This window comes from Balaenoptera physalus (genome assembly GCF_965194825.1).
Source record: "Balaenoptera physalus genome assembly, chromosome: 3".
NCBI classification, from domain to species: Eukaryota; Metazoa; Chordata; class Mammalia; order Artiodactyla; family Balaenopteridae; genus Balaenoptera; species Balaenoptera physalus.
In genome coordinates, this window is record NC_138890.1 from 110,876,594 (window position 1) to 110,901,236 (window position 24,643).

At 35.0% G+C, this 24,643-nt stretch overlaps 1 protein-coding gene across 2 annotated transcripts in view; it reads left to right on the forward strand.

The window, feature by feature from the left end:
* The window catches only part of EDIL3 (EGF like repeats and discoidin domains 3), a 432,319-nt gene that overhangs the window by 381,449 nt on the left and 26,227 nt on the right, over window positions 1-24,643 (forward strand). For both annotated transcript variants that reach the window (XM_082458169.1, XM_082458170.1), the window contains one exon: window positions 12,004-12,159. In XM_082458169.1, the coding sequence (XP_082314295.1) occupies window positions 12,004-12,159 (156 nt within the window). The remainder of the gene's footprint in view (window positions 1-12,003; window positions 12,160-24,643) is intronic.

The window sequence follows — 24,643 nt, forward strand, 5'->3', positions numbered from 1 at the left end:
TTCTATGGTCATTTTGGCAATATTGATTCTTCCAATCCAAGAAAATGGTATATCTTTAAACCTGTTTGGGTGGTCTTCAATTTCTTTGTTTTATCTTTTAAATTTCTTTGAGATTTAGTGAGAAAATCATCATAGTTGGACTTTCATTTAGAACTATTTTTACATAGAGAGTTTTAGTGAAGCCTGAATGAATTTTCTCAAACATTTTTGTAAGAACCACATTTGGAAGGTTCCTCTAGAGCTGCAAAAGCAGACTTGATTTTAAATGTTCCTATGTTGAGCTTATCAAGAAATCACTTACATTATTTTATTACATGCAACTTCTCAATTGTGACTGCCGCATCCTTTGATTCCCTTACCATCATCCATATAGTATGCATACAAATATAAGCCAGTCGGTGACTTTCCAGGCTCTGGGCAGAGTTTCCTGTAACTACAGTGTGAGGATTCCCATATCTGAATCATAACAGGGGTGGCCAAGACCCAGAGGCTGCCCTGTGGACCGAGGGACCTGAGGTCACTTTACTACAGCCAGAGACTGCAAGCTGTGGTCAGCACTCTACTTCCCAGTGTCCCATCACACCCATTTACCCCATAATGCAAACCTGGAAAAGTGGAATAGAGTACATGTTGGCTACATGTTAGCTCACTGAATCCTAAAATATGAAGCCATTCATTCATTATACACTTACTGAAATACCTTGTGTATGCCAGGTGTACAGTGAACAACAGGGACGAAGTTGCCTGCCACCGTGATTTTACTTGTGATAGGAGAATGCTTTGGATTTTGTATTATCAAGAAAATAGGTTATCCTTCCTGTATGTAGAGGATAAACAGCAAGAGTAGGAGAGGTTCATCCTTCAGACCAGCTAAGCTATACTGCCTAAATGTCTGCTGGGCCTTGTTAATAACACCTTTGGCAGTGTTTATATCTGAAGGTCAGAAAGAATTCATAAAACAGCCTGATAGATGGTGAGAGACAATGGGGAATGCTTATGACCAGTGTGCTGCCAAACACCAGGACTATTCTCTCTCTGTTCAAGTAAGGGAAAATAATACAAGATTATATCAGGCTTATTTTTTAATATGCAGAACAAGAAAAGGATAGAAATTACTAAAAAGCTATGAAGAAAACTGTAAAAGTAGAAAATTTTTTACAGAAACAAATGATTAGTAGAATATATATAAAGATATTTTTTCCTTGAGTAATAGAATGAGACAAAAGTTGAGATGATGAGGGAGGGATCTTAAATTATGTATTTCAAGGAAATTTAAAAATTTAGCAGTGGAAATTTCATTATCAAAAATAAAATGCAGGGCTTCCCTGGTGGCACAGTGGTTAAGAATCCGCCTGCCAATGCAGGGGACACGGATTCAAGCCCTGGTCCAGGAAGATCCCACATGTCGCAGAGCAACTAAGCCCGTGCGCCACAACTACTGAGCCTGCACTCTAGAGCCTGCGAGCCACAACTACTGAGCCCATGCGCCTAGAGCCCGAGCTCAGCAGCAAGAGAAGCCACAGCAATGAGAAGCCAATGCACTGCAACGAAGAGTAGCCCCCGCTCACTGCAACTAGAGAAAGCCACGTGCAGCAACGAAGACCCAATGCAGCCAAAAATAAAAATAAATTTATTTTTTTTTAAAAATCCGTAATATTGAGGATAAAGTGGAGAAACTCTGAAAATACAAAGGAGAATAATATTTTAAAATGATGAGTGAGAAAATATTATAAATAGGAAAAATTAGAAGTAAAGAGCTCGTCTTTGGATAATTGACCTTCTAGTGGGAGACACTAAAAGAAGCAGAAGCAACATTTTAAAATATAAGACCAGAAAACCTTTTGAGCACACTTCCCTCCCCCAGGAACAAGTCTACAGCTTGAATGAATACACTTTATTCTATACAAAAGCAATAAAAGAGACTCTCACCAAGGTATATCCTGGTATATGATGATGATGACAATGATAATTTATAGTACTGATTTCAAGAATAAAGAGCAGACCTTATAACTATCACCCAGATAGTGGAGAAAAAACAAAAATTTTAAAAATGGATTATTCAAGAAAAAGTGTTGAGAAAATTACATCTTTTTTTTTTTTTTTAATTTTATTTATGGCTGTGTTGGGTCTTCGTTTCTCTGCGAGGGCTTTCTCTAGTTGTGGCAAGCGGGGGCCACTCTTCATCGCAGTGCGCGGGCCTCTCACTATTGCAACCTCTCTTGTTGCAGAGCACAGGCTCCAGACATGCAGGCTCAGTAACTGTGGCTCACGGGCCCAGTTGCTCTGCGGCATGTGGGATCTTCCTAGACCAGGGCTCGAACCCCTGTCCCCTGCATCAGCAGGCAGATTCTCAACCACTGCACCACCAGGGAAGCCCGAATTACATCTTTATAAAAAATAAAGTATGAACCTTATGTCACATCATATGTACACAGAAAGCCAAGATGATTTAGATGTTAAAAGGAAGGGAGGAGGGAAGGAAGGGAGGGAGGTAAAGAAGAAAACTTAGAAAGAAAACCCAGAGGAAATTATAAGGGAACATGTAAATCATTTTTCACCAATCTAATTAAGTAGAAGGTCTTTTTAGGCATACGAAAATATGTATTGCAAATGGAGTGATAGACTTGAGTACAGGAAAATTAAAAACTTTCGTGTCAAAAAAATTAAATGACATAGCAAATTAGGAAAAAATGCAATAAATATAACAGAAGCCAATATTGATGCTATATAATTCTTTAAAAGCAACAAGAAAATCTCTAATCCCAGAAGTGATAAAGGATACTAAAGAGACATTAATAATAATATACATTATTAATGAGACTGAACAATTAGGAGAATGTAAATGAAATGCCACTTTTCACCATTTATATACATTAAATATAAAAATGCCATTTTTCAAATTGTAAAAAATATAGAATTATATAAAACATAGGACTAGTGAGTATGTAGAGAAAAAATTATCATATACCACAGTTGGAAGTGTATAATTTTTCCAGAAACAAATGAAACAATGTATATACCACATTTCAAATGACAGGTCCTTCATGACGATAAGGAAACAGTTGCGCCAATGAGCAAAGATAAATACACATAGGAGTTCATTTTAGGTTTTTACCAATGAAGAAGAATTAGAAACAAGAATTTTTAAAATATCAGTAGTGGACTGGTTAAATAATTTTCATATTTATTTCTGTATCTGTGAGACTGTTACACAGCCATTACAAAGTATTATTATTATTTACATATAAAAATATACACATGCAAATTACAAAACCACATTCATACTGTGAGCTTATTTTCATGAAGATAGATATATGGGAATAGGAAATGTCTGCAAATATGAATATTAAGAGGTCAACAATAATTAACTCTAGATAATAGAGTTTTGGTTATTTTATCTGGATTCCTTATATCTCTTCATACCATCTGAAATAATCACAACTGTTTATTACTTTTATGTTTAGGCAATAACCTATTTTCCATATTCTTTGACCAAATTCTATGAATTTATCCTATGTATTGGGTTAGACAAAAAGTTCATTTGGATTTTTCCGTAAGATGTTATGTAAAAACCCAGACGAACTTTTTGACCAACCCAATCAATGAGATTATGTGGCCAAATGAAAGGACTAGGATTTTATGAAAGTTTTAATTTTAATAGAAAATTTAAGGATACAGGGAAGCGCAAATGTTTTACAGTAAATAAATGATTGTGATAAACTCTTGAAATGACTTGTTAGGATAGAAAAAAGTCTTAAAACTATTTTATTGACATAGAGAATTACTAGTGAAATATTAAGAAAAAAAAAAGAATAAACTGACCTGCAAATGTGGACTAAAAGTGCAACCAACACCTGGTAACCAATAATATCGTTCAAATGCCAAATAAATACAACAAATTTGTCTAAAATATCCACATTTAAGGGGTATGAAAATCATTGATTGTATCTGATGGTAAGACAGAGCTGTTTTTTAATATTCTCTGTATTTCTCAATTTTTATTCTTAGCATGTATTTTATATTGAGAAAGATTATTAAAATAACAATATTAAATATAAAATGTTCATAATTATGCTGCCTCTCATCCTTAGTTAAGATAAGCAGTTGAACTACCTGCATGACTCTAAACAAACTCTTTTAAAAAGTTCATAGTCATGAGCTGACAGCAATCATGGGGTGCAGCTCAGGTTGACATATGCAGTTGTTTATGTTATAATTGTAGATAATTGTTAAATATGGAATTATCTCAATTTTGAATCCAGGGCAGATGATTCCTGGATATTTGGAATGTCTACAATATGTCTGATATGCTACAAAACACGTTCTTGAGCATAAAAAGTTTGTTTATGGCATCAAACATGTATCATGCTTGGTTTTACATGTAAAAGGCACACTAGAAAATATCAATAAAACAGAACATTCCCTCTCTCTTTGAAAGGTTATTTTATAGTATATATTTTTTGTATTAGTGTTCATAATTTTAAAATGCAATATGGGAAAAGCAATTGCTTTATTAAATGTTTTTAAATATTATTGGAAACTAAAACTTTTTTTAGTAAGAGGGGGAATGCAATCATGGGTGCTGGAATGAGTGTATTATGAGGCCTCCATAGTATTTTAAGGATTCTAAATCCATAACCTTAGAGCTACTAAATTGTATGAGATACAGGGACTGGATAATATTTCATCATAAGTTGATCACATTAACTAGTTAGCCTGCAAATATGGAATAAAAGTATGACCAGTATCTGATAACCAAAAATGTTGTCCAAATGTCAAGTATAGTTAATTACAGGCGTACCTTGGAGATATTGTGGGATCAATTCCAGACCTCTGCAATAAAGCAAGTCACGTGAATTTTTCGGTTTTCCAGCGCATATAAAAGTTATGGGGCTTCCCTGGTGGCGCAGTGGTTGAGAGTCTGCCTGCCAATGCAGGGGACACGGGTTCGAGCCCTGGTCTGGGAAGATCCCACATGCCGCGAAGCAACTAGGCCCGTGAGCCACATGAGATTATGTGGCCAAATGAAAGGACTAGGAGCCTGCGCGTCTGGAGCCTGTGCTCCGCAACAAGAGAGGCCGCAATAGTGAGAGGCCTGCGCACCGCGATGAAGAGTGGCCCCTGCTTGCCACAACTAGAGAAAGCCCTCGCACAGAAACAAAGACCCAACACAGCCATAAATAATAAATTAATTAATTAATTTTTTAAAAAGTTATGTTTATATACTGTAGTCTATTAAGCATGTGATAACATTATGTCTAAAAATATAACATGACATACCTTAGTTAAAAAATATTGCTAAAAAATACCAATCTTCTGAGACTTTAGTGAGTCATAATAGTAACATCAAAGATCACTGATCACAGATCACGATAACAAATATAACAATGAAAAGTTTGAAATATTGCAAGAAGTACCAAAATGTGACACAGAAACACAAAGTGAGCAAATGCTGTTGGAGAAGTGGTGCGATAGACTTGCTCGACACAGGGTTACCACAAACCTTCAGTATGTAAGAAACGCGATATTTGCGAAGTGCAGTAAAACAAAGTATGCCTTTATGTGCTTTAAATGTAGCTACGATTATATAGAATTTTTCATATAATGTTAAGGTAAAAACTTCTATATTGAAACCAAAAAGTCTAAATATTTTGCCTATAATTTAATTATTAAGTATAGATAATTATATTAGCTTCAAAGTTATTTCTGCTTAATGAGTTAATTTTACAAAGTTCCTTGAAGTTATAAAATACGTAATCCAAAATAACTGATATAACATAAAAGCAAAAACTAGAGCATTGTAGATACAGCAGAGCACCATATTTCTGTGGTAAATCTCTTTGGTCTTTTTGTTCACTTTTTTTGAACATCTATTTATCTATATCACTTTTCATTTTCTTCACCCCTTTAAGAACATCTCCATGAAAATCATCAGACTTTCCTTGGTCTGCCTCGTCTCCTCCCAGGGAGCCATCTGTCAGGGTGTTATGCAGATAATCTGAAATGTAGTTCATCTTGACCTTTTTCAAACAAATGCTCTTAGTTTTTCTACACTGTTTTTCTAAGTTAGACACTCTAAAAATATGTATGCTTTGTTAAAACATTGTAGGATGTTTTACAACAAAAAAAGGTATATTCCTACTTAACACTCATGCAATACTTTTTTCTTTACTTATATATCATTTAAGCCTCTTTCTATATAGATCTTCTTTTTTCACTCTTATAATTAAAGGAAAACAAATCACCCACTATAATTTGGAGTCTAATTTTCTCTTAATATTTTTTAATTTAATTTTTATTTTATATTGTAGTATAGTTGATTTACAATGTTCTGTTAGTTTCAGGTGTACCACAAAGTGATTCAGTTATAAATATACACATATCCATTCTTTCTCAGATTCATTGCCTATATAGGTTTTTAGAGAATATTGAGTTCCCTGTGCTATACAGTAGGTGCTTGCTGATTATCTATTTTATATATAGTAGTGTGTATATGTTAATCCCAAACTCCTAATTTATCCCTCCCCCCACCTTTCCACTTTGATAACCATAGGTTTGTTTTCGAAGTCTGTCTGTTTCTGTTTTGTAAATAAGTTCCTTTGTATCATTTCTTTTGGATTTCACATGTAAGTGATATCATAAGATATTTGTCTTTGTCTGACTTACTTCATTCAGTATGATAATCTCCAGGTCCATCCATGTTGCTGCAAATGGCATTATTTCATTCTTTTTTATGGCTGAGTAATATTCCATTGTATATATGTACCACATCTTTATTCATTCCTCTATCAATGGACATTTATGTTGCTTCCATGTCTTGGCTATTGTAAATAGTGCTGCCCTGAACATTGGGGTGCATGTATCTTTTCAAATTGGAGTTTTCTCCAGATATACCCAGGAATGGGATTGATGGATCATATGGTAACTCTATTTTCAGTTTTTTAAGAACACTCAGTACTGTTCTCCATAGTGGCTGTACCAGTTTACATTCCCACTAACAGTGTAGGATGTTTCCTTTTTCTCCACAGCCTCTCCAGCATTTATTATTTGAAGACTTTTTGATGATGGCCATTCTGACCAACGTGAGGTGATACCTCATTGTATTTTTGATTTGCATCTCTCTAACAATTAGCGATGTTGAGCATCTTTTCATGTGCTTTTTGGCCATCTGTATGTCTTCTTTGGAGAAATGTCTATTTAGCTCTTCTGCCCATTTTTTTGATTTGGTGTTTGTTGTTTTGATATTGAGCTGCATGAGCTGTTTATATATTTTGGAGATTAAGCACTTTTTGGTCGCATCATTTGCAAATATTTTCTCCCATTCTGTGGGTTGTCCTTTCATTTTGTTTATGGTTCCCTTTGATGTGCAAAAGCTTTTAAGTTTAATTAGGTCCCATTTGTTTATTTTTGTTTTTATTTTCATACTCTAGGAGACAGATCAAAGAAGATATTGCTGCAATTTATGTCAAAGAGTGTTCTGCCTGTGTGTTCCTTTAAGAATTTTATAGTATCCACTCTTACATTTAGGTCTTTAATCCATTTTGAGTTTATTTTTATGTAAGGTGTTAGAGAATATTCTAATTTCATTCTTTTACATGTAGCTGTCCAGTTTTCCCAGCACCACTTATTGAAGAGACTGTCTCTGCTCCATTGCATATTCTTGCCTCCTTTGTTGTAGATTAATTGACCATAGGTGCCTGGGTTTATTTCTGGGTCTTCTATCCTGTTCCATTGATCTATATTTCTCTTTTTCTGCCAGTACCACACTGTTTTGATGACTGTAGCTTTGTAGTATAGTCTGAAGTCAGGGAGCCTGATTACTCCAGCTCCATTTTTCTTTCTTAGGATTGCTTTGGCTATATGACGTCTTTTCTGTTTCCACACAAATTTAAAATTTTTTTTCTAGGTCTGTGAAAGATGCCATTGGTAATTTGATAGGAATTGCATTGCATATGTAGATTGTATTGGGGAGTAGAGTCATTTTCACAATATTGATTCTTCCAATCCAAGAACATGGTATATCTTTCCATCTGTTTGTGTCATCTTCGATTTATTTCATCAGCATCTTAGTTTTCAGAGTACGGGTCTTTCGCCTCCTTAAGTAGGTTTATTCCTAAGTATTTTATTCTTTTTGATGCGATGGTAAATGGTATTGTTTCCTTAATTTCGCTTTCTGATCTTTGGTTGTTAGTATATAGAAATGCAACAGATTTCTATGTATTACTTTTGTATCCTGCAACTTTACTGAGTTCATTGATGGGCTCTAGTAGTTTTCTGATAGCATCTTTAGGATTTTCTATGTATACTATCATGTCATCTGCAAAGAGTGAGACCATTTCCCTATTGTAATATAATCTTAATATTTAAATAGAGATGCACAACATTCCATAAAATTAATTATATTCTTAATTAACCATTTCACCCATAAATGTGAATTTTAGTTACTCAATATTTTCTCTACTTCCAGTAAAGATGAAATGACTGTCTTTGTGTACATCCTGAGAAGGTGGCCAAAATATGCTATGATCAAGAAGTTGCTTCTAGGACAATCTGGCCACCTGATTTCCCTGTTTCCATATTTATGTTTCTAAAAGGTACTCTGAGACCAATATTAGATTCTTCCCCCAGATTTGTTTATTGTTTTATTGTTAACAAAGTTTTAATACTCCTATATATTGTTTTACACACATATGTTAACTCATTTAATCCTCATAAAATCCTTAAAACCCTAATAAAGGGACTATTCTCATTTTTTCAAATGAGGATACTGAGCTGTAGAGAGGTAAAGTAGCTTGCCCAAAGGCATATCGCTAGTAAGGGTAGAGCCAGTTTGTGAACCCAGACCATTCAGCTCTACTAGAATAGGCTGGCTTTCACAATCACATTCCTGAAGATTGGAGAGGATTTTAAACTAGTTGCCTTCCCAATAAAAATTGTTGGTACAACTATGATGATGTTTCCTTAACCATTAATGCCACGTAGAGAAACAAGAGGGAAGCAGCTAGCATTTTCCGCTGTGATACACTACAGTATCCTTAGCCACGGGTTGGTTTTGTCTGCAGAACATACTTAGGAAGTAGCTCCAGCTTAATCCAGCAAAACCTTTATTGAGGACAGTTACATGTTAGGTACTTTTAATACAGATCCGGACATGAAGTGCAGTGCATTAAGCCAAATGTCTACCCATGTCCCAGCTTAGTGCCCTAAATAACCTGCTCTATCTGAGCCAAACCTTGGGAGGTGAGGGTCTAAAATAGCAGACTCATATTTGCAGTACAACTTTAACTCAGAAAATCTGCAAGAGGACAGAGTGGTCCTGGGCCAGGGGTAGGCATAGGTCCAGAAGAGTGGGCTTTTCTGGGATCATCTTGCATGATGAACATGAGAGTGATGTGTCCTTTCAGTGTGTTGCAGAGTGAGATCTGTACACCCCTCTTGTAGCAACTTCATGTTAAGTGTGGGATGCTGATTATTTTTATACTGAAAGAAGGTTTGCTTAGGCCTGGTATTCTAAGTTTATAATGTAGCAAATTTTAGGACCAAATCCAGCTTGAAACAGATTGCTGACTATTTAAATCGAGGAGTTGACTTAACTGGAACAAAAAAGAAAAACATTTCTGGATCAAAAAAAAAAAAAAAAAAAAAAAAAGCTGGAGAAGGGGAGCCGTTAAAGTGGGAGAAAAACAGATCTGTTAGAAAGAGCCAAGACACACAACTTAAGGAGAAAACATCTCCACCCAGCAGGAAACCCTGACTTTAAGAAATACCACTGAAAGAGAGATGCTCCAAGACTCCTCACTGCATCATCTTAGCTTAGGATTTATAGACATTTAGGCACTGAAGAATCCACTGGAGGTATTCTTGGTGTCAGTTTGAGTTCCTGTATGTTTACAGCCTTGATGACAACACAGTGACTCAGAGTACTGTAAGACTTTTTTTCCATTTATTGAGTGTCAGCAACATTAAGAACACTCTGAAGACCAGTGGCTAGGCCTAGACGTTTCTGCGCAATTAGATTTGGATTTAGTACAGCAACAGCAGTCCACATTTTTAACCCCAGACAGCTAAAGAACAGAGAGGAAATTCATGTTTAAAGACAGCGCTCTCATAATATTGTAAAGCCTGGATTGCTTTTGTTTGGGGCTTAGAGTGGCTGTACGTTTGATGAGTGTGGTGAGAAAGCTTTGAGATTCTTCAGAAGTTTCTGAAATAGTCACAGAGAATGGGAAGAAATCATTGAGTTAGAATCCATATGCAGAACTTTGAATCAGAAAGACATGGATTTGAATCTGGGATCCTCCCTTTACTGACTGTTGATCTTTCGGTCACATGTCATGTTATGTTACCTCCCTAGCAACTGTTCCCTCTAAAGTGGAGATGATATCCTACCAGAAAACAGTATTAAGAGGAGTCACTGAAGACTTACCACAAAGCATTTAGCACTATGTGAGGCAGCAACAGTTTCCTTCCCAGGATATCATAATTTTGCCATCCTGCATTGCCGCTGGACACGCAAGATATTTTAAGTGACATAATACATGTTTGGAAAGTAGTAACAACATTATATTTTATAATTTTTTATAAACTTTCTAGAATGTTTTAATAAAGTATTAAGGGTGGTTTTCTGTCTTAATCCATTGTCCAGCTTGAGCCTAATGTCTTTGATGAATGTTACAAAAAGAGGGCAAAAAGCCCATGTGAATTTTTTAAGAAATATAATCCTATGCCATGAAACATTGGTAACTTTTTCATATCTTTATTGATGAGCATCTATGTCACTTAATATGGTCTATTCAATGCAGCCTCCCTAGTCCCCTCTTCTCATTGATGACCTGCGTCTGACCCATGACTGTCTATTTGTAGCTACAAACATCTCTCAGGATGGAGAGCCTGAAATAGAAACACAAGGTCATAGTGGTTGAAAGCCACTAAGGTCACACATGAGATCATGACAGTTGAAGATGATAAGATCAAGGATGTAGCAGTGCACTTAGTCATAGGAAGTAGGAAGAAGTAGGTGGCTATTGTGGGAGGAGAGAGGAAGCTATAGATCAAGGAACATTAATACAGCAAATGGTAAAGGTCTTAATAAGAATTGTCCACATGGAAAACAAAGTTTCCTATAATTTTTCTTTTAATTAGCATCATAAGATATAAGAAAAGATGCATGAATTAGAGAACAAAGAGGGGAAATACTATTCAACGTTATGTATTCTTCTTTGATGAAAATCATTCCTATCTTTTGCATTTCAGTGTTGCAGTTGATGAATTTAATGCTTACTAAATCACTGTGGGTCTTATGCCCTTTAATATATATTTTGCAACAATGAGCACATTGTGAGCACAGATCCCACAAGTCATGGATGCATATTTTAATTCTCTCTCATTTTTGAAGAATACTTGACTTCCTCCTCAACAGTTTTAGTGTTGTAGTTTTCTGAAAGATGATTTTCATTGGACAATGATTACTATTACTCAATTATATATTACTCAACTGATTAAAATTCATGGAAACAGGGTTGACTTTTTAATGCTTAATTAGGAAACATCAAATTTTTTTGTTCCTGATATGTACACAGCTATAATTTTTATTACTATAAAATTGACCAATAAAGTCAGAAAATTGATTTATAAGCACAGACTCTGGGAGATGATGATCAGTCTCAAGAAGATCAGCCTTGCTAGTTTTGTACTATCTCAGTTACACAAAAACCACATTCTAGATGAGTCAGTTTAATATAAAATTGACTGGTAGACTGAAAAGACCACCACTTTACTTAAAAATGCTCAAAATGGTTGTTCAAATTTTCAGCCAGGCTTACCCAGTGGCATGATCAAAATCACAAGCCAATAATAAACTCAGTCCTCTATTTCAAAATACAAATAATCAAGTGGATTTTTGGCTTTAGGATATATATTTCTTAATCTCCTGAGTTCAAAAGAATTGCAAATTTATAATGGACTCTATCGTGGCACTTGAATTATGTCTTTTCCTTTTTGTAGGTGGATCTTCTGGTCCCTACCAAAGTGACTGGCATTATTACACAAGGAGCTAAAGATTTTGGTCATGTGCAGTTTGTAGGCTCCTACAAACTAGCTTACAGCAATGATGGAGAACACTGGACAGTATACCAGGATGAAAAGCAAAGAAAAGATAAGGTAAGTCATTCTCGTGGTTTGATGACATACAGAAGTAGAGGATCAAATTGTTTAACATTTTTTATTTCCTTGATTATTTTGATAATTAGGAATTGTAGAATTATAGAAGTGAACAGATTTGATGATTATACTAGTTCATTAAAATTAAAATAGGTATGTTTCTCTGCTCAGTCTCCTTGATTGTGTTTTAATTCATAGATTAATATTTTGACCTGTAAAATCTGTGTTTTAATATTATAATGATCAGTATATATTGATGCACTTAAACTTCTACACCATACGATCTCTAATTGTTTTGCTAAAAGTTCTTACTATGTTGAACATCTTTGTATCTACTGGTAGCTACTGGTCTGAATGTCTGTGGGATTCTGGAGAACGAAAGTGCTCAAGGGTAATATCAATAACTAATTGGATCAGATGTTAAAATATGGCCTTAGATTAATGAAATTGAATGAATTTGTTGCTTAGAGTCTGTGCGAAGAACTGTACCTTTCTGAAGACATCAGTAGAAACGTAATCTCTTATTTCAGTGATTTTGGGGAAAATATAGTACACTTTCATACATGTTAAGCATTTCTGAGTTAATAATGATTTTTCCATTTTATGTAACCCCTTTAGTTCCTTACTGTTGTTGTATTATTAACCAATAGAAAGGTTGGGAATATCTTTCTTTCTTCAAGTATGCAAGGTAGAGAATTTAATTTTCCCAGAAATACTAAGACTGGAGTGACTATTTCAATGAGACTATAAAGTATGAATTCAATTCACACAAAATTTATTTTAGGGGAGATGTGTTTTAGGTTAAGATTACAAAACCACAACTCTTTACCTTTTAATGTCTCAGAATATGCCCATTTAGCATCTCAGGACAGACATATTCACTTAACACCTCAGAACACACACACATTTTGCGTTTTAACATCTCAGAAATTGGTGTACTCAATGTCACAATCTAATAGCCCTTACTGTATTCTAGAAGAATGTAAAATAATGGCATGTTTTATAATCAGTGGCCTCTTAGATTGAATGAATATTGGGTATTTTGTAAGAATGTCTTCAAATTTTTTGAGGTGTAGACAAGTGTCTGCTATGATTTATATCAAATAACTATTTCAGTTCTTGTTTTCACCTTTTACAGTAGGCATTTTGATGTGTAAAGAATGCAAATATATTCCATAAGATGAAATTTTCTAAACTTCATAAATTATACAGTTCTTGAAATTAATTTTAAGATAAGTATTCTCATCTATAATCCATGTGCAATATTCACTGAAAGGCACATTTGTAATATTTAAATCCTTATATAAGTTGATTTAGGGAAGAGGTGTAAACCATTGTGCTGGTGAAATACTTCTTGTCTCCATTTATATTAAGCATATGATTTAATGATTATTTGTGAATCATTTTTAAAATTTCCATAATTGATAGACTGGACATTGTTATTTATGCATTTTATTTCATTATCTCAGTCTGAAATGTACATAAAACTTTTGTGTCAAGTTGGCCAAGTGATTAGATAGTGTTGTTCAGGGTTTCTATATCCTCCCTGATTTTCTAGCTACTTGTACTAAAAATTCCAGAGAGAACAATGTGGACAATCCAACTCTAACCATTGATTTCTCTATTTCTCCTGGCAGTTATTGGTATTTGCTTCATGTATTTTGAAAGTCTGTTGAAAGATATATGAATGATTAGGGTTGTAATGTCCTCTTAATCAAATAACTCTTTTATCATTAGAAAATGACCTTCTTTATTCCTGGTGGTATTTTTGCTCTGAAACCTACTTTGCTGCTATTCATAGAGGTACTCTAGCTTCCTTTTGATTAGTACTACATTGGTATATGTTTTCTCCATCCTTTTACTTCTAACTATTTCTACTTTATATTTAAAATGCATTTTTTCTATGCAGCATATAGTTGTTTCCTTTTTTCCAATTCAACTATCTCTGCTTTTTAACTGGAACATTTAGACCATTTATATTTATATGAGTATTGACGTAATTGGGTATAAATCTATCATGTTGCTATTTATTTCTTATATGTCTTATCTTTTCTTTCATTTTTTCCTATTTTCAGCCTTCTTTTGAATTAATAGAATTTTTTAGTGATTCCATTGTGCTTCATTTGTTGACTTATTTGCTATAACTTTTTTTGTTATTTTAGTCACTGCTTTAGGTTTTGTAATATACATTTTAAACTTATCAAGTCTACCTTCAAATTAATGTAGAGCCCCGGAAACATACCTCCATAAGCACAAGCAAAATAGATTATAGTTATAAATCCACGTACTTAGGAGCCACACTTACTATAACACATGATTTTGCCATTCCCCAAATAAGTCTTATTGTAAAGAAAGAAAAAGACTCCCACTAGGCAAGTTGGAAAGTCATGAGAGTAAACTGACACGTTCAGTGAAAAGGATGTAAGCCAGAATCCTCATGCGGGACAATGTCACGTCACCTATCCAATGTAAAATTTCTGAAAAAATAAACCATTTTAGAATTATAAATATGACAGTTGGCTAAACTCAGTCAATATAACTGGTAGTTTTAAAATTAAATTTATCCAGTCTGTTTTTAATATTATAGTTTGGTACATTGAAGAAAAGCCTTAATAAGTTTAGTATTTATTACCAAAGGAAACAACTAACACCAATAAATAATACATAGAATGCTGTAGTTGCTATTATAATAAAGAAATACTTTATGTATAAGAAGGAAATGCAGGACATAAACATCTCCATTCCTACAGAGAAGGGAATTTTATAAACTAAATGAGAAAATGGATTGCATGAGTTCTTTCAGCACTTGGAAATACAGGCATTTTACACACACACACACACACACACACACACACGTATATACACATATATATCCCAATAAAAATATGTTTATATATATATCCAAGTAATTATTGTGCTTTGTTTTTATTATTACTATTACTAGGAATTTAGGTATCATTTCATATATTCTTTATAGAAGTGCTCTTCTTCTTTCGAGAGATCCTACACAACTCATTAATTAATTTTTCTGAAGTTGAATAAGCCATCTTCTACTCATTCTTAGTATTATTTATGTCTTGTTTTCCATGGTTGCTTTCCACAAGGGAAAAAAAGTCTTCGATATTTAAAAGTGTAATTCAACTACAAGCTTTCATGGAGATAAATATAATAAATGAATTGAGTGTTTCAGGGGAAAATATATACCTGTGAGATATTTTATATATGCACATTTCAAAAGGAAATATTTACAAAGTTTTCTTTTCTTTCTTTTTTTTTAAACACCCAATGTCCTCCAAATGCCCTTTGGAGCTTTCTGTTTTTCATCGAGGATCCAATTAAGATTCACATGATGTATTGATCATATCTCTTTAGTCTCCTTTAGAGTAATTCTCTTGTCATTTTTTTCTTCCAAAACATGGACATTTTTAAGAGTCTAGGCCAGATGTCTTGCACAGGATCTCACAGCGTGGTTTCATCTGTTTCCTCATGATTTTCTTTTCTTTGAATTTTATTTTATTTATTTTTTATACAACAGGTTCTTATTAGTTATCTATTTATACATAATTAGTGTATATATGTCCAATGCGTCCCACCACAACCACCACCCCGTGCCACTTTCCCCCTTGGTGTCCATACATTTGTTCTCTACATCTGCGTCTCTATTTCTGCCTTGCAAACTGGTTCATCTGTACTATTTTTCTAGATTCCACATATATGCGTTAATATATGACACTTGTTTTTCTCTTTCTGACTTACTTCACTCTGTATGACAGTCTCTAGGTCCATCCACGTGTCTACAAATGTCCCAATTTTGTTCCTTTTAATGGCTGAGTAATATTCCATTGTATATATGTACCACACCTTCTTTATCCATTCGTCTGTCGATGGGCATTTAGGTTTCTTCCATGACCTGTCTATTGTAAATAGTGCTGCAGTGAACATAGGGGTGCATGTGTCTTTTGGAATTATGGTTTTCTCTGGGTATATGCCCAGTAGTGGGATTGCTGGGTCATATGGTAATTCTATTTTTAGTTTTTTAAGGAACGTCCATACTGTAATCCATAGTGGCTGTATCAATTTACATTCCCACCAACAGTGCAAGAGGGTTCCCTTTTCTCCACACCCTCTCCAGCATTTATTGTTTGTAGATTTTTTGGTGATGCCCATTCTAACTGCTGTGAGGTGATACCTCATTGTAGTTTTGATTTGCATTTCTCTAATAATTAGTGATGTTGAGCAGCTTTTCATTTGCCTCTTGGCCATCTTTATGTCTTCTTTGGAGAGATGTCTATACAGGTCTTCAGCCCATTATTGAATTGGGTTGTTTGTTTTTTTAATATTGAGATGCATGAGCTGTTTATATATTTTGGAGATTAATCCTTTGTCCATTGATTTGTTTGCAAATATTTTCTTGCATTCTGAGGGTTGAAATTTTGTCTTGTTTATAGTTTCCTTTCCTGTGCAAAAGCTTTTAAGTTTCATTAGGTCCCATTTGTTTATTTTTGTTTTTATTTCCATTACTCTAGGAGGTGGGTCAAAAAATATCTTGCTGTGATTTATGTCATAGAGTGTTCTTCCTATGTTTTCCTCTAAGAGTTTTATAGTGTCTGGTCTTACATTTAGGTCTGTAATCCATTTTGAGTTTATTTTTGTGTATGGTGTTAGGGAGTGTTCTAATTTCATTCTTTTATATGTAGCTGTCCAGTTTTCCCAGCACTACTTATTGAAGAGGCTGTCTTTTCTCCATTGTATGTCCTTGCTTCCTTTGTCATAGATTAGTTGACCATAGGTGCGTGGGTTTACCTCTGTGCTTTCTATCCTGTTCCATTGATCTATATTTCTGTTTCTGTGCCAGTACCATATTGTCTTGATGACTGTAGCTTTGTAGTATAGCCTGAAGTCGGGGAGTCTGATTCCTCCAGCTCCGTTTTTTTCCCTCAAGATTTCTTTGGCTATTTGGGGTCTTTTGTGTCTCCATACAAACTTTAAGATATTTTCTTCTAGTTCTATAAAAACTGCCATTGGTAATTTGATAGGGATTGCATTGAATCTGTAGATTGCTTTGGGTAGTATAGTAATTTTCACAATATTGATTCTTCCAATCCAAGAACATGATATATCCCTCCATCTGTGTCATCTTTGATTTCTTTCATCAGTGTCTTATAGTTTTCTGAGTACAGGTCTTTTACCTCCTTAGGTAGGTTTATTCCTAGGTATTTTATTCTTTTGTTGCAATGGTGAATGGGATTGTTTCCTTAATTTCTCTTTCTAATCTTTCATTTTTAGTGTATAGGAATGCAAGAGATTTCTGTGCATTAATTTTGTATCCTGAAACTTTACCAAATTCATTGATTAGCTCTAGTAGTTTTCTGGTGGCATCTTTAGGATTCTCTATGTATAGTATCATGTCATCTGCAAACAGTGAGAGTTTTACTTCTTCTTTTCCAATTTGTATTCCTTTTATTTCTTTTTCTTCTCTGATTGCCGTGGCTAGGACTTCCAAAACTATGTTGAATAATAGTGGTGAGAGTGGACATCCTTGTCTTGTTCCTGATCTTCAAGGAAATGCTTTCAGTTTTTCACCATTGAGAATGATGTTTGCTGTGGGTTTTTCATATATGGCCTTCATTATGTTGAGGTAGGTTCCCTCTATGCCCACTTTCTGGAGAGTTTTTATCATAAATGGGTGTTGAATTTTGTCAAAAGCTTTCTCTGCATCTATTGAGATGATCATATGGTTTTTCTTCTTCAATTTGTTAATATGGTGTATCACATTGATTGATTTGCGTGTATTGAAGAATCCTTGCATCCCTGGGATAAATCCCACTTGATCATGGTGTATGATCCTTTTAATGTGTTGTTGGATTCTGTTTGCTAGTATTTTGTTGAGGATTTTTGCACCTATATTCATCAGTGATATTGGCCTGTAATTTTTTTTGTAGTATCTCTGTCTGGTTTTGGTATCAGGGTGATGGTGGCCTCACAGAATGAGTTTGGGATTGTTCCTTCCTCTGCAATTTTTGGAAGAGTTTGAGAAGGATAGGTGTTAGCTCTTCTCTAAATGTTTGATAGAATTCACCTGTGAAGACTTCTGGTCCTGGACTTTTGTTTGTTGGAAGATTTTTTTTTTTTTTTAAATGTGTAGTGATAGCAAGTTTTTTAAATTTATTTTATTTATTTATTTGGCTGTGTTGGGTCTTCATTTCTGTGCGAGGGCTTTCTCTAGTTGCAGAGAGCGGGGGCCACTCTTCATCGCGGTGCGCGGGCCTCTCACTGTCGCGGCCTCTCTTGTTGGGGAGCACAGGCTCCAGATGCGCAGGCTCAGTAGTTGTGGCTTACGGGCCCAGTTACTCCGCGGCATGTGGGATCCTCCCAGAACCAGGGCTCGAACCCGTGTCCCCTGCATTGGCAGGCAGACTCTCAACCACTGCGCCACCAGGGAAGCCCCTGTTGGAAGATTTTTAAATCACAGTTTCAATTTCATTACTTGTGATTGGTCTGTTCATATTTTCTATTTCTTCCTGGTTCAGTCTTGTAACGTTATACCTTTCTAAGAATTTGTCCATTTCTTCCAGGTTGTCCATTTTATTGGCATAGGGTTGCTTGTAGTAGTCTCTTATGATCCTTTGTATTTCTGCAGTGTCCACTGTAACTTCTCCTTTTTCATCTCTAATTCTGATTTCTGTTGATTTCTTGATGAGTCTGGCTAATGGTTTATCAATTTTGTTTATCTTCTCAAAGAACCAGCTTTTAGTTTTATTGATCTTTGCTATTGTTTCCTTCATTTCTTTTTCATTTATTTCTGATCTGAATTTTATGATTTCTTTCCTTCTGCTAACTTTGGGGTTTTTTTGTTCTTCATTCTCTAATTGCTTTAGGTGTAAGGTTAGATTACTTGAGATTTTTCTTGTTACTTGAGGTAGGATTGTACTGCTATAAACTTCACTCTTAGAACTGCTGTTGCTGCATCCCATAGGTTTTGGATTGTCGTGTTTTCATTGTCATTTTTCTCTAAGTATTTTTTGATTTCCTCTTTGATTTCTTCAGTGATCTCTTGGTTATTTAGTAACATATTGTTTAGCCTCCATGTGTTTGTGTTTTTTATGGTTTTTTTCCCTGTAATTGATTTCTAATCTCATAGCTTTGTGGTCGGAAAAGATGCTTGATATGATTTCAATTTTCTTAAATTTTCTGAGGCTTGTTTTGTGACCAAAGATGTGATCTATCCTGGAGAATGTTCCGTGTACATTTGAGAAGAAAGTGTAATCTGTTGTTTTTGGATGGAATGTCCTATAAATATCAATTAAATCTACTTGGTCTATTGTGTCATTTAAAGCTTGTGTTTCCTTATTAATTTTCTGTCTCGGTGATCTGTCCATTGGTGTAAGTAAGAGATTAAAGTCCCTCACTATTATTGTGTTACTGTCAATTTCCTCTTTTATAGCTGTTAGCATTTGCCTTACATATTGAGGTGCTCCTATGTTAAATGCATATTTATTCATAAATGTTATACCTTCTTCTTGGATTGATCCCTTGATCACTATGTTCTGTCCTTCCTTGTCCTTGTAACAGTTTTTATTTTAAAGTCTATTTTGTCTGATATGAGTATTGTTACTCCAGCTTTCTTTTGATTTCCATTTGCATGGAATATCTTTTTCCATCCCCTCACTTTCAGTCTGTATGTTTCCCTGGATCTGAAGTGGGTCTCTTGTAGACAGCATATATATGGGTCTTGTTTTTGTATGCATTCAGCAAGCCTGTTTCTTTTGGTTGGAGCATTTAATCCATTCAAATTTAACGTAATTATAGATATGTATGTTCCTATGACCATTTTCTTAATTGTTTTGGGTTTGTTTTTGTAGGTCCTTTTCTTCTCTTGTGTTTCCTACTTAGAGAAGCTCATTTAGCATTTGTTGTAGAGCTGGTGCTGAATTCTCTTAGCTTTTGCTTGTCTGTAAAGGTTTTGATTTCTCCATGAAATCTGAATGAGATCCTTGCTGGGTAGTGTAATCTTGGTTGTATGTTCTTCCCTTTCATCACTTTAAACATATCATGCCACTCCCTTCTGGCTTGTGGAGTTTCTGCTGAGAAATCAGCTGTTAACCTTATGGGAGATCCCTTGTATGTTATTTGTCATTTTTCCCTTGTTGCTTTTAATAATTTTTCTTTGTCTTCAATTTTTGCCAATTTGATTACTATGTGTCTTGGTGTGTTTCTCTTTGGGTTTATCCTGCCCGGGACTCTCTGAGCTTTCTGGACTTGGGTGGCTATTTTCCTTTCCATGTTAGAGAAATTTTCGACTATAATCTCTTCAAATATTTTCTCGGGTCCCTTCTCTCTCTCTTCTCCTTCTGGGACCCCTATAATGTGAATATTGTTGCATTTAATGTTGTCCCAGAGGTCTCTTAGGCTGTATTCATTTCTTTTCATTCTTTTTTCTTTATTCTGTTCCATGGCAGTGAATTCCACCATTCTGTCTTCCAGTTTTCTAATCTGTTCTTCTGCCTCAGTTATTCTGCTATTGATTCCTTCTAGTGTATTTTTTATTTCAGCTATTGTATTGTTCATCTCTGTTTGTTCTTTAATTTTTCCAGGTGTTTGTTCTTTAATTCTTCTAGATCTTTGTTAAACATGTCTTGCATCTTCTTGATCTTTGTCTCCATTCTTTTTCTGAGGTCCTGGATCATCTTCATTTTCATTATTCTGAATTCTTTTTCTGGAAGGTTGCCTATCTCCACTTCATTTAGTTGTTTTTCTGGGGTTTTATCTTGTTCCTTCATCTGGTACATAGTCCTCTGCCTTTTCATTTTGTCTCTCTTTCTGTGAATGTGGTTTTCGTTCCACAGGCTGTAAAATTGTAGTTCTTCTTGCTTCTGCTGTCTGCCCTCTCACAGAGTTTTCTAACTCCTTTTTTATGCCTTTCTGTTTTTATTGACTTCTTTGTTTTAATTGATTTTGGGGGTATGTATGTGGAAGTCTAATGTATCAATAGATCCAGAAACAAGATTAATGTCAAGAAAGCAATGACAGTGAAAAATTATATACATACATAGGAGTATCTATACATATGTATGAATGCACATGTATATATGTGTGTGTGTGTATGTGTACATACACACCAGAAGTCACTTGGAGAAAAAAAGGTGCCTTGTTCTCTTCATTGAGATATTACTCTCTCCAAGCTTTCATAAGAATTGTAATTTACTTTAGTATTCTATTTTTGGACAAAATTCCCCATTAAATCTTTTGTTATTGAGCATGTGATGATACTGTCTCAATACAATCCCTGCATTCTTATTTTTCTCTTTCTAGTCTACAATATTTTCTAACATTTAACTAACTTTTGTATTTCTCTACAACATGGATTCAGATACACTTTTATTTAAAAGCCAAATGTTCCTTTGCTCTCATGAAAGTGATATTTGTTTTTATACTCTTGAGGCTGTTTCACTGCAGTTAGCAGGAAAATTGCAAAATTTGATAGACACTTTCTGCAGTTACTTTTTAAGGTTAGAAGCCAAAGTAAAACAATAATAAATTTCAGGAAAAGTACTTATATGGAAAAATTAGAAATGAAATTGGGTTTTCCCAACCAATATATTAGTCATAATGTCATGGTGTTTAAGTAAACCTGAGTTTACACCATTGGAGCTTTCTTCTTTGGGAGAAGAGAAAAAATGCTGGTAATAGTCTATTTTGTCTCTCCCCCTGAAATTACCCAGGTTTTTTAAAAGCATAAGTCAAAAAATTACAACTTTACTCTGGGTTTTCTGTAAAAGAAAATCCCAAACCCTGTTTTTTATTGGTTCTTAAAAAGATGAATTCCACATATTCATCAAGAACTATTCTGCAACATCTTGGAACTCTCTAATTCAGTGGTTACCAAAATTGTCTGATCGTAACAGACTCATGGGGGAGCTAGTTAAGAAATACAGGGACTTTCCTGGTGGTCCAGTGGTTGAGAATCCACCTTCCAATGCAGGGAACACAGGTTTGATCCCTGGTTGGGGAACTAAGATTCCCACATGCTGCGGGGCAACTAAGCCCACATGCTGCAGTGAAAGATCCTGCATGCCACAACTAAGACCCAATGCAACCAGATAAATAAATAAATATTTAAAGAAAAAGAAAAAGAAAGAAATCCAGATTTCTGGGCCCCGCTTCAGACTCTCTGGGTAGGAACTGGGAATTTAAATGTTTACAGAAACCCCAGCTAATTTAAATAATAAGTGTGGGAAAGATGATTCTAATTGATACCAAAACTCAAATTAAGCTTTTGAAACTAAATGTAGTTTTGTATTTTTCTAGTGAGAGTGGAATTTATTATAATTCTTTAGGACTTTGGTTGGGCTCTAATTTGTCAGTAGAAGTCAACATGAATCAGTGTTTCCAAAAGTAAGTTTAGATTTTAATATGCTTGACAATTCTCTTATGAACATCAGAAATTAAACAGGTATTAGCTTTAAACAAATTTTAAATTTAAATAGATTTAAGTAGTTAGGAACACAGATTATGTGGGAAAGCATCTAGGCGAATGTGACATCTGTGTTCAGCAGTTATTGTCTACTCTATGCTAGATGTATGGGGCAGAGGCAGGGGGGAGTCTGAATATGACATAGTGGCTCAAAGAACTCCCAGTCTAATAAGGAGTTCAGGAAAGGTGGAAAAACTGATTCAGTCAGCTTGTTTTGAAGAATCAAAATATCATCTACCCAATGTATCATTTGATAAAACAACTCTAGGAAAGAAGTAGCACATAGATGTCCATTTCAAAAAGTTTGTGACTCTCCAATAGAAAAAAAAGAATTCCTGGTCCTTCTCTACTTCTTTTTTTTCTCAACATCAGTGTGAAAAAGAGAGACAGCAGCATAACCCTCCTTAATAAAGCCTCCAAATCTGTATTGGAGGATATATTCAAATCCAAGAGTAATTACAGATGCCACAGGGCATGCTGTCCTTCCTGCTGATGCTAGCACTCTCAGGTAGCTGAAATTAAATTTGAATATTTAAAGCCTTAAAAGTCCAGCTCATCAGTGAAGCAGACTGAAAGAGACATCAGTCCGGTAGTCAATACCCATGCTGTTGTTTTGAAATTTGATCTGGATCAGAAATTTAGAACCTGAAGAATGCTCTAGGAAGTAAATAAATGTGATCCTCAGTGGCAACTGGTGAGGAGGATGCTAGGAGGGGAAAATGAAAGGGGGTGAATTAGTCTTTCAAGGAGGACCAGCCACATGTTTCTGAATAGCAAGATCAAGGACAGATCTCTCAATCTTGCATGGAGACCCTTAGTCTCATCCACTCAAGAGTCCTCTTGCTGTTTTCCAGTAAGGCAGGGAGGGAAAGAAAAGGAGCTGCTTTTCTGAAAGCAATTTCCAAGAACTAATTGACTTTACACAAAACACTCAAATTCAAAAATAGCAAGTGAGTTGTGCATGTATTTGCTAGAGATTTGTAATGTAGTCACAGTAGTGTACTTACTTAGGGATCTGGTGAGTGACTTAATTGGAAGTTAAAGAAACAAGGCTATAGTTTCAGCGTTGTCTAAAAATAATGACAGTGTTATTTAAAAAAAAAACGCCATCTGGTATCAACTGTTACTTACAATTTTATCTGCTTTCTTCCTTGTCGTAATTAAATATTACGGGACCTGACTAGGATACAGTTGGTGTAAAGAATACAAAATTGCCTATGTTCACATAAATGTGGGTGTTATTGGATTTTGGAACTTAGGACACCACCTGAGAATATTTCCATTTTGGCAGAATATAAAGTTCAATGATGAGCTCACCCTTTTAAATTTTAAATTCTATGAAATAGCTCTGCCCAGGAGTAGATAGACGGAGGTAAATCATGGAATTCAGGGATTAAAAGAAAATAAGTTCAGTTATTTCAATATATACACCAACTGCAAAATTCAAGGAAATCCTGTAGTTCCTTATATAGCTTTTATACTGCATGATCTTGCCAAAAATAGAATGGGATCCCTGTAAATTTTGCTAAGGCCTCTGACCAAGAAGGCTGCATCTCAAGAAATATTCCAGCAGAGAAGAATTGATTCATCAAATGTTGTTTGCAGACCTAGATCTGCCTGCTGGATTGGGAAAGGGCAGGCACATTGAACAAATTTAAATTCGGAAAGCAGCAAATTGTCACCAGTAAGTAGTGTGAAAGCAGTTGGTAAGGTGCACAAAGGACATAATGGGGACTCACTTAGAGTCAGTTGTGAAGTGGGGGCTTTGGGTCAGAAACAAGGCAGAAGACTGGATGCAAGTCTAGAGGCAAACAGGGCTGGATCAGCTATAAGGAGACCTGTATTTCCATTTCTGTGTTTAACATGACCTCCAAACGGCCTGCCTACCCAAAGATGTTTGTTCCTGAACCTAGGGTGAAGAAGGGTTTCAGAGCAGGAAAGGAAGAGGAACAGGAAATGGAGCTTATGGGATGGAGTTGAGCAGGGAGAGGGTTAGTATTTAACTTAAAG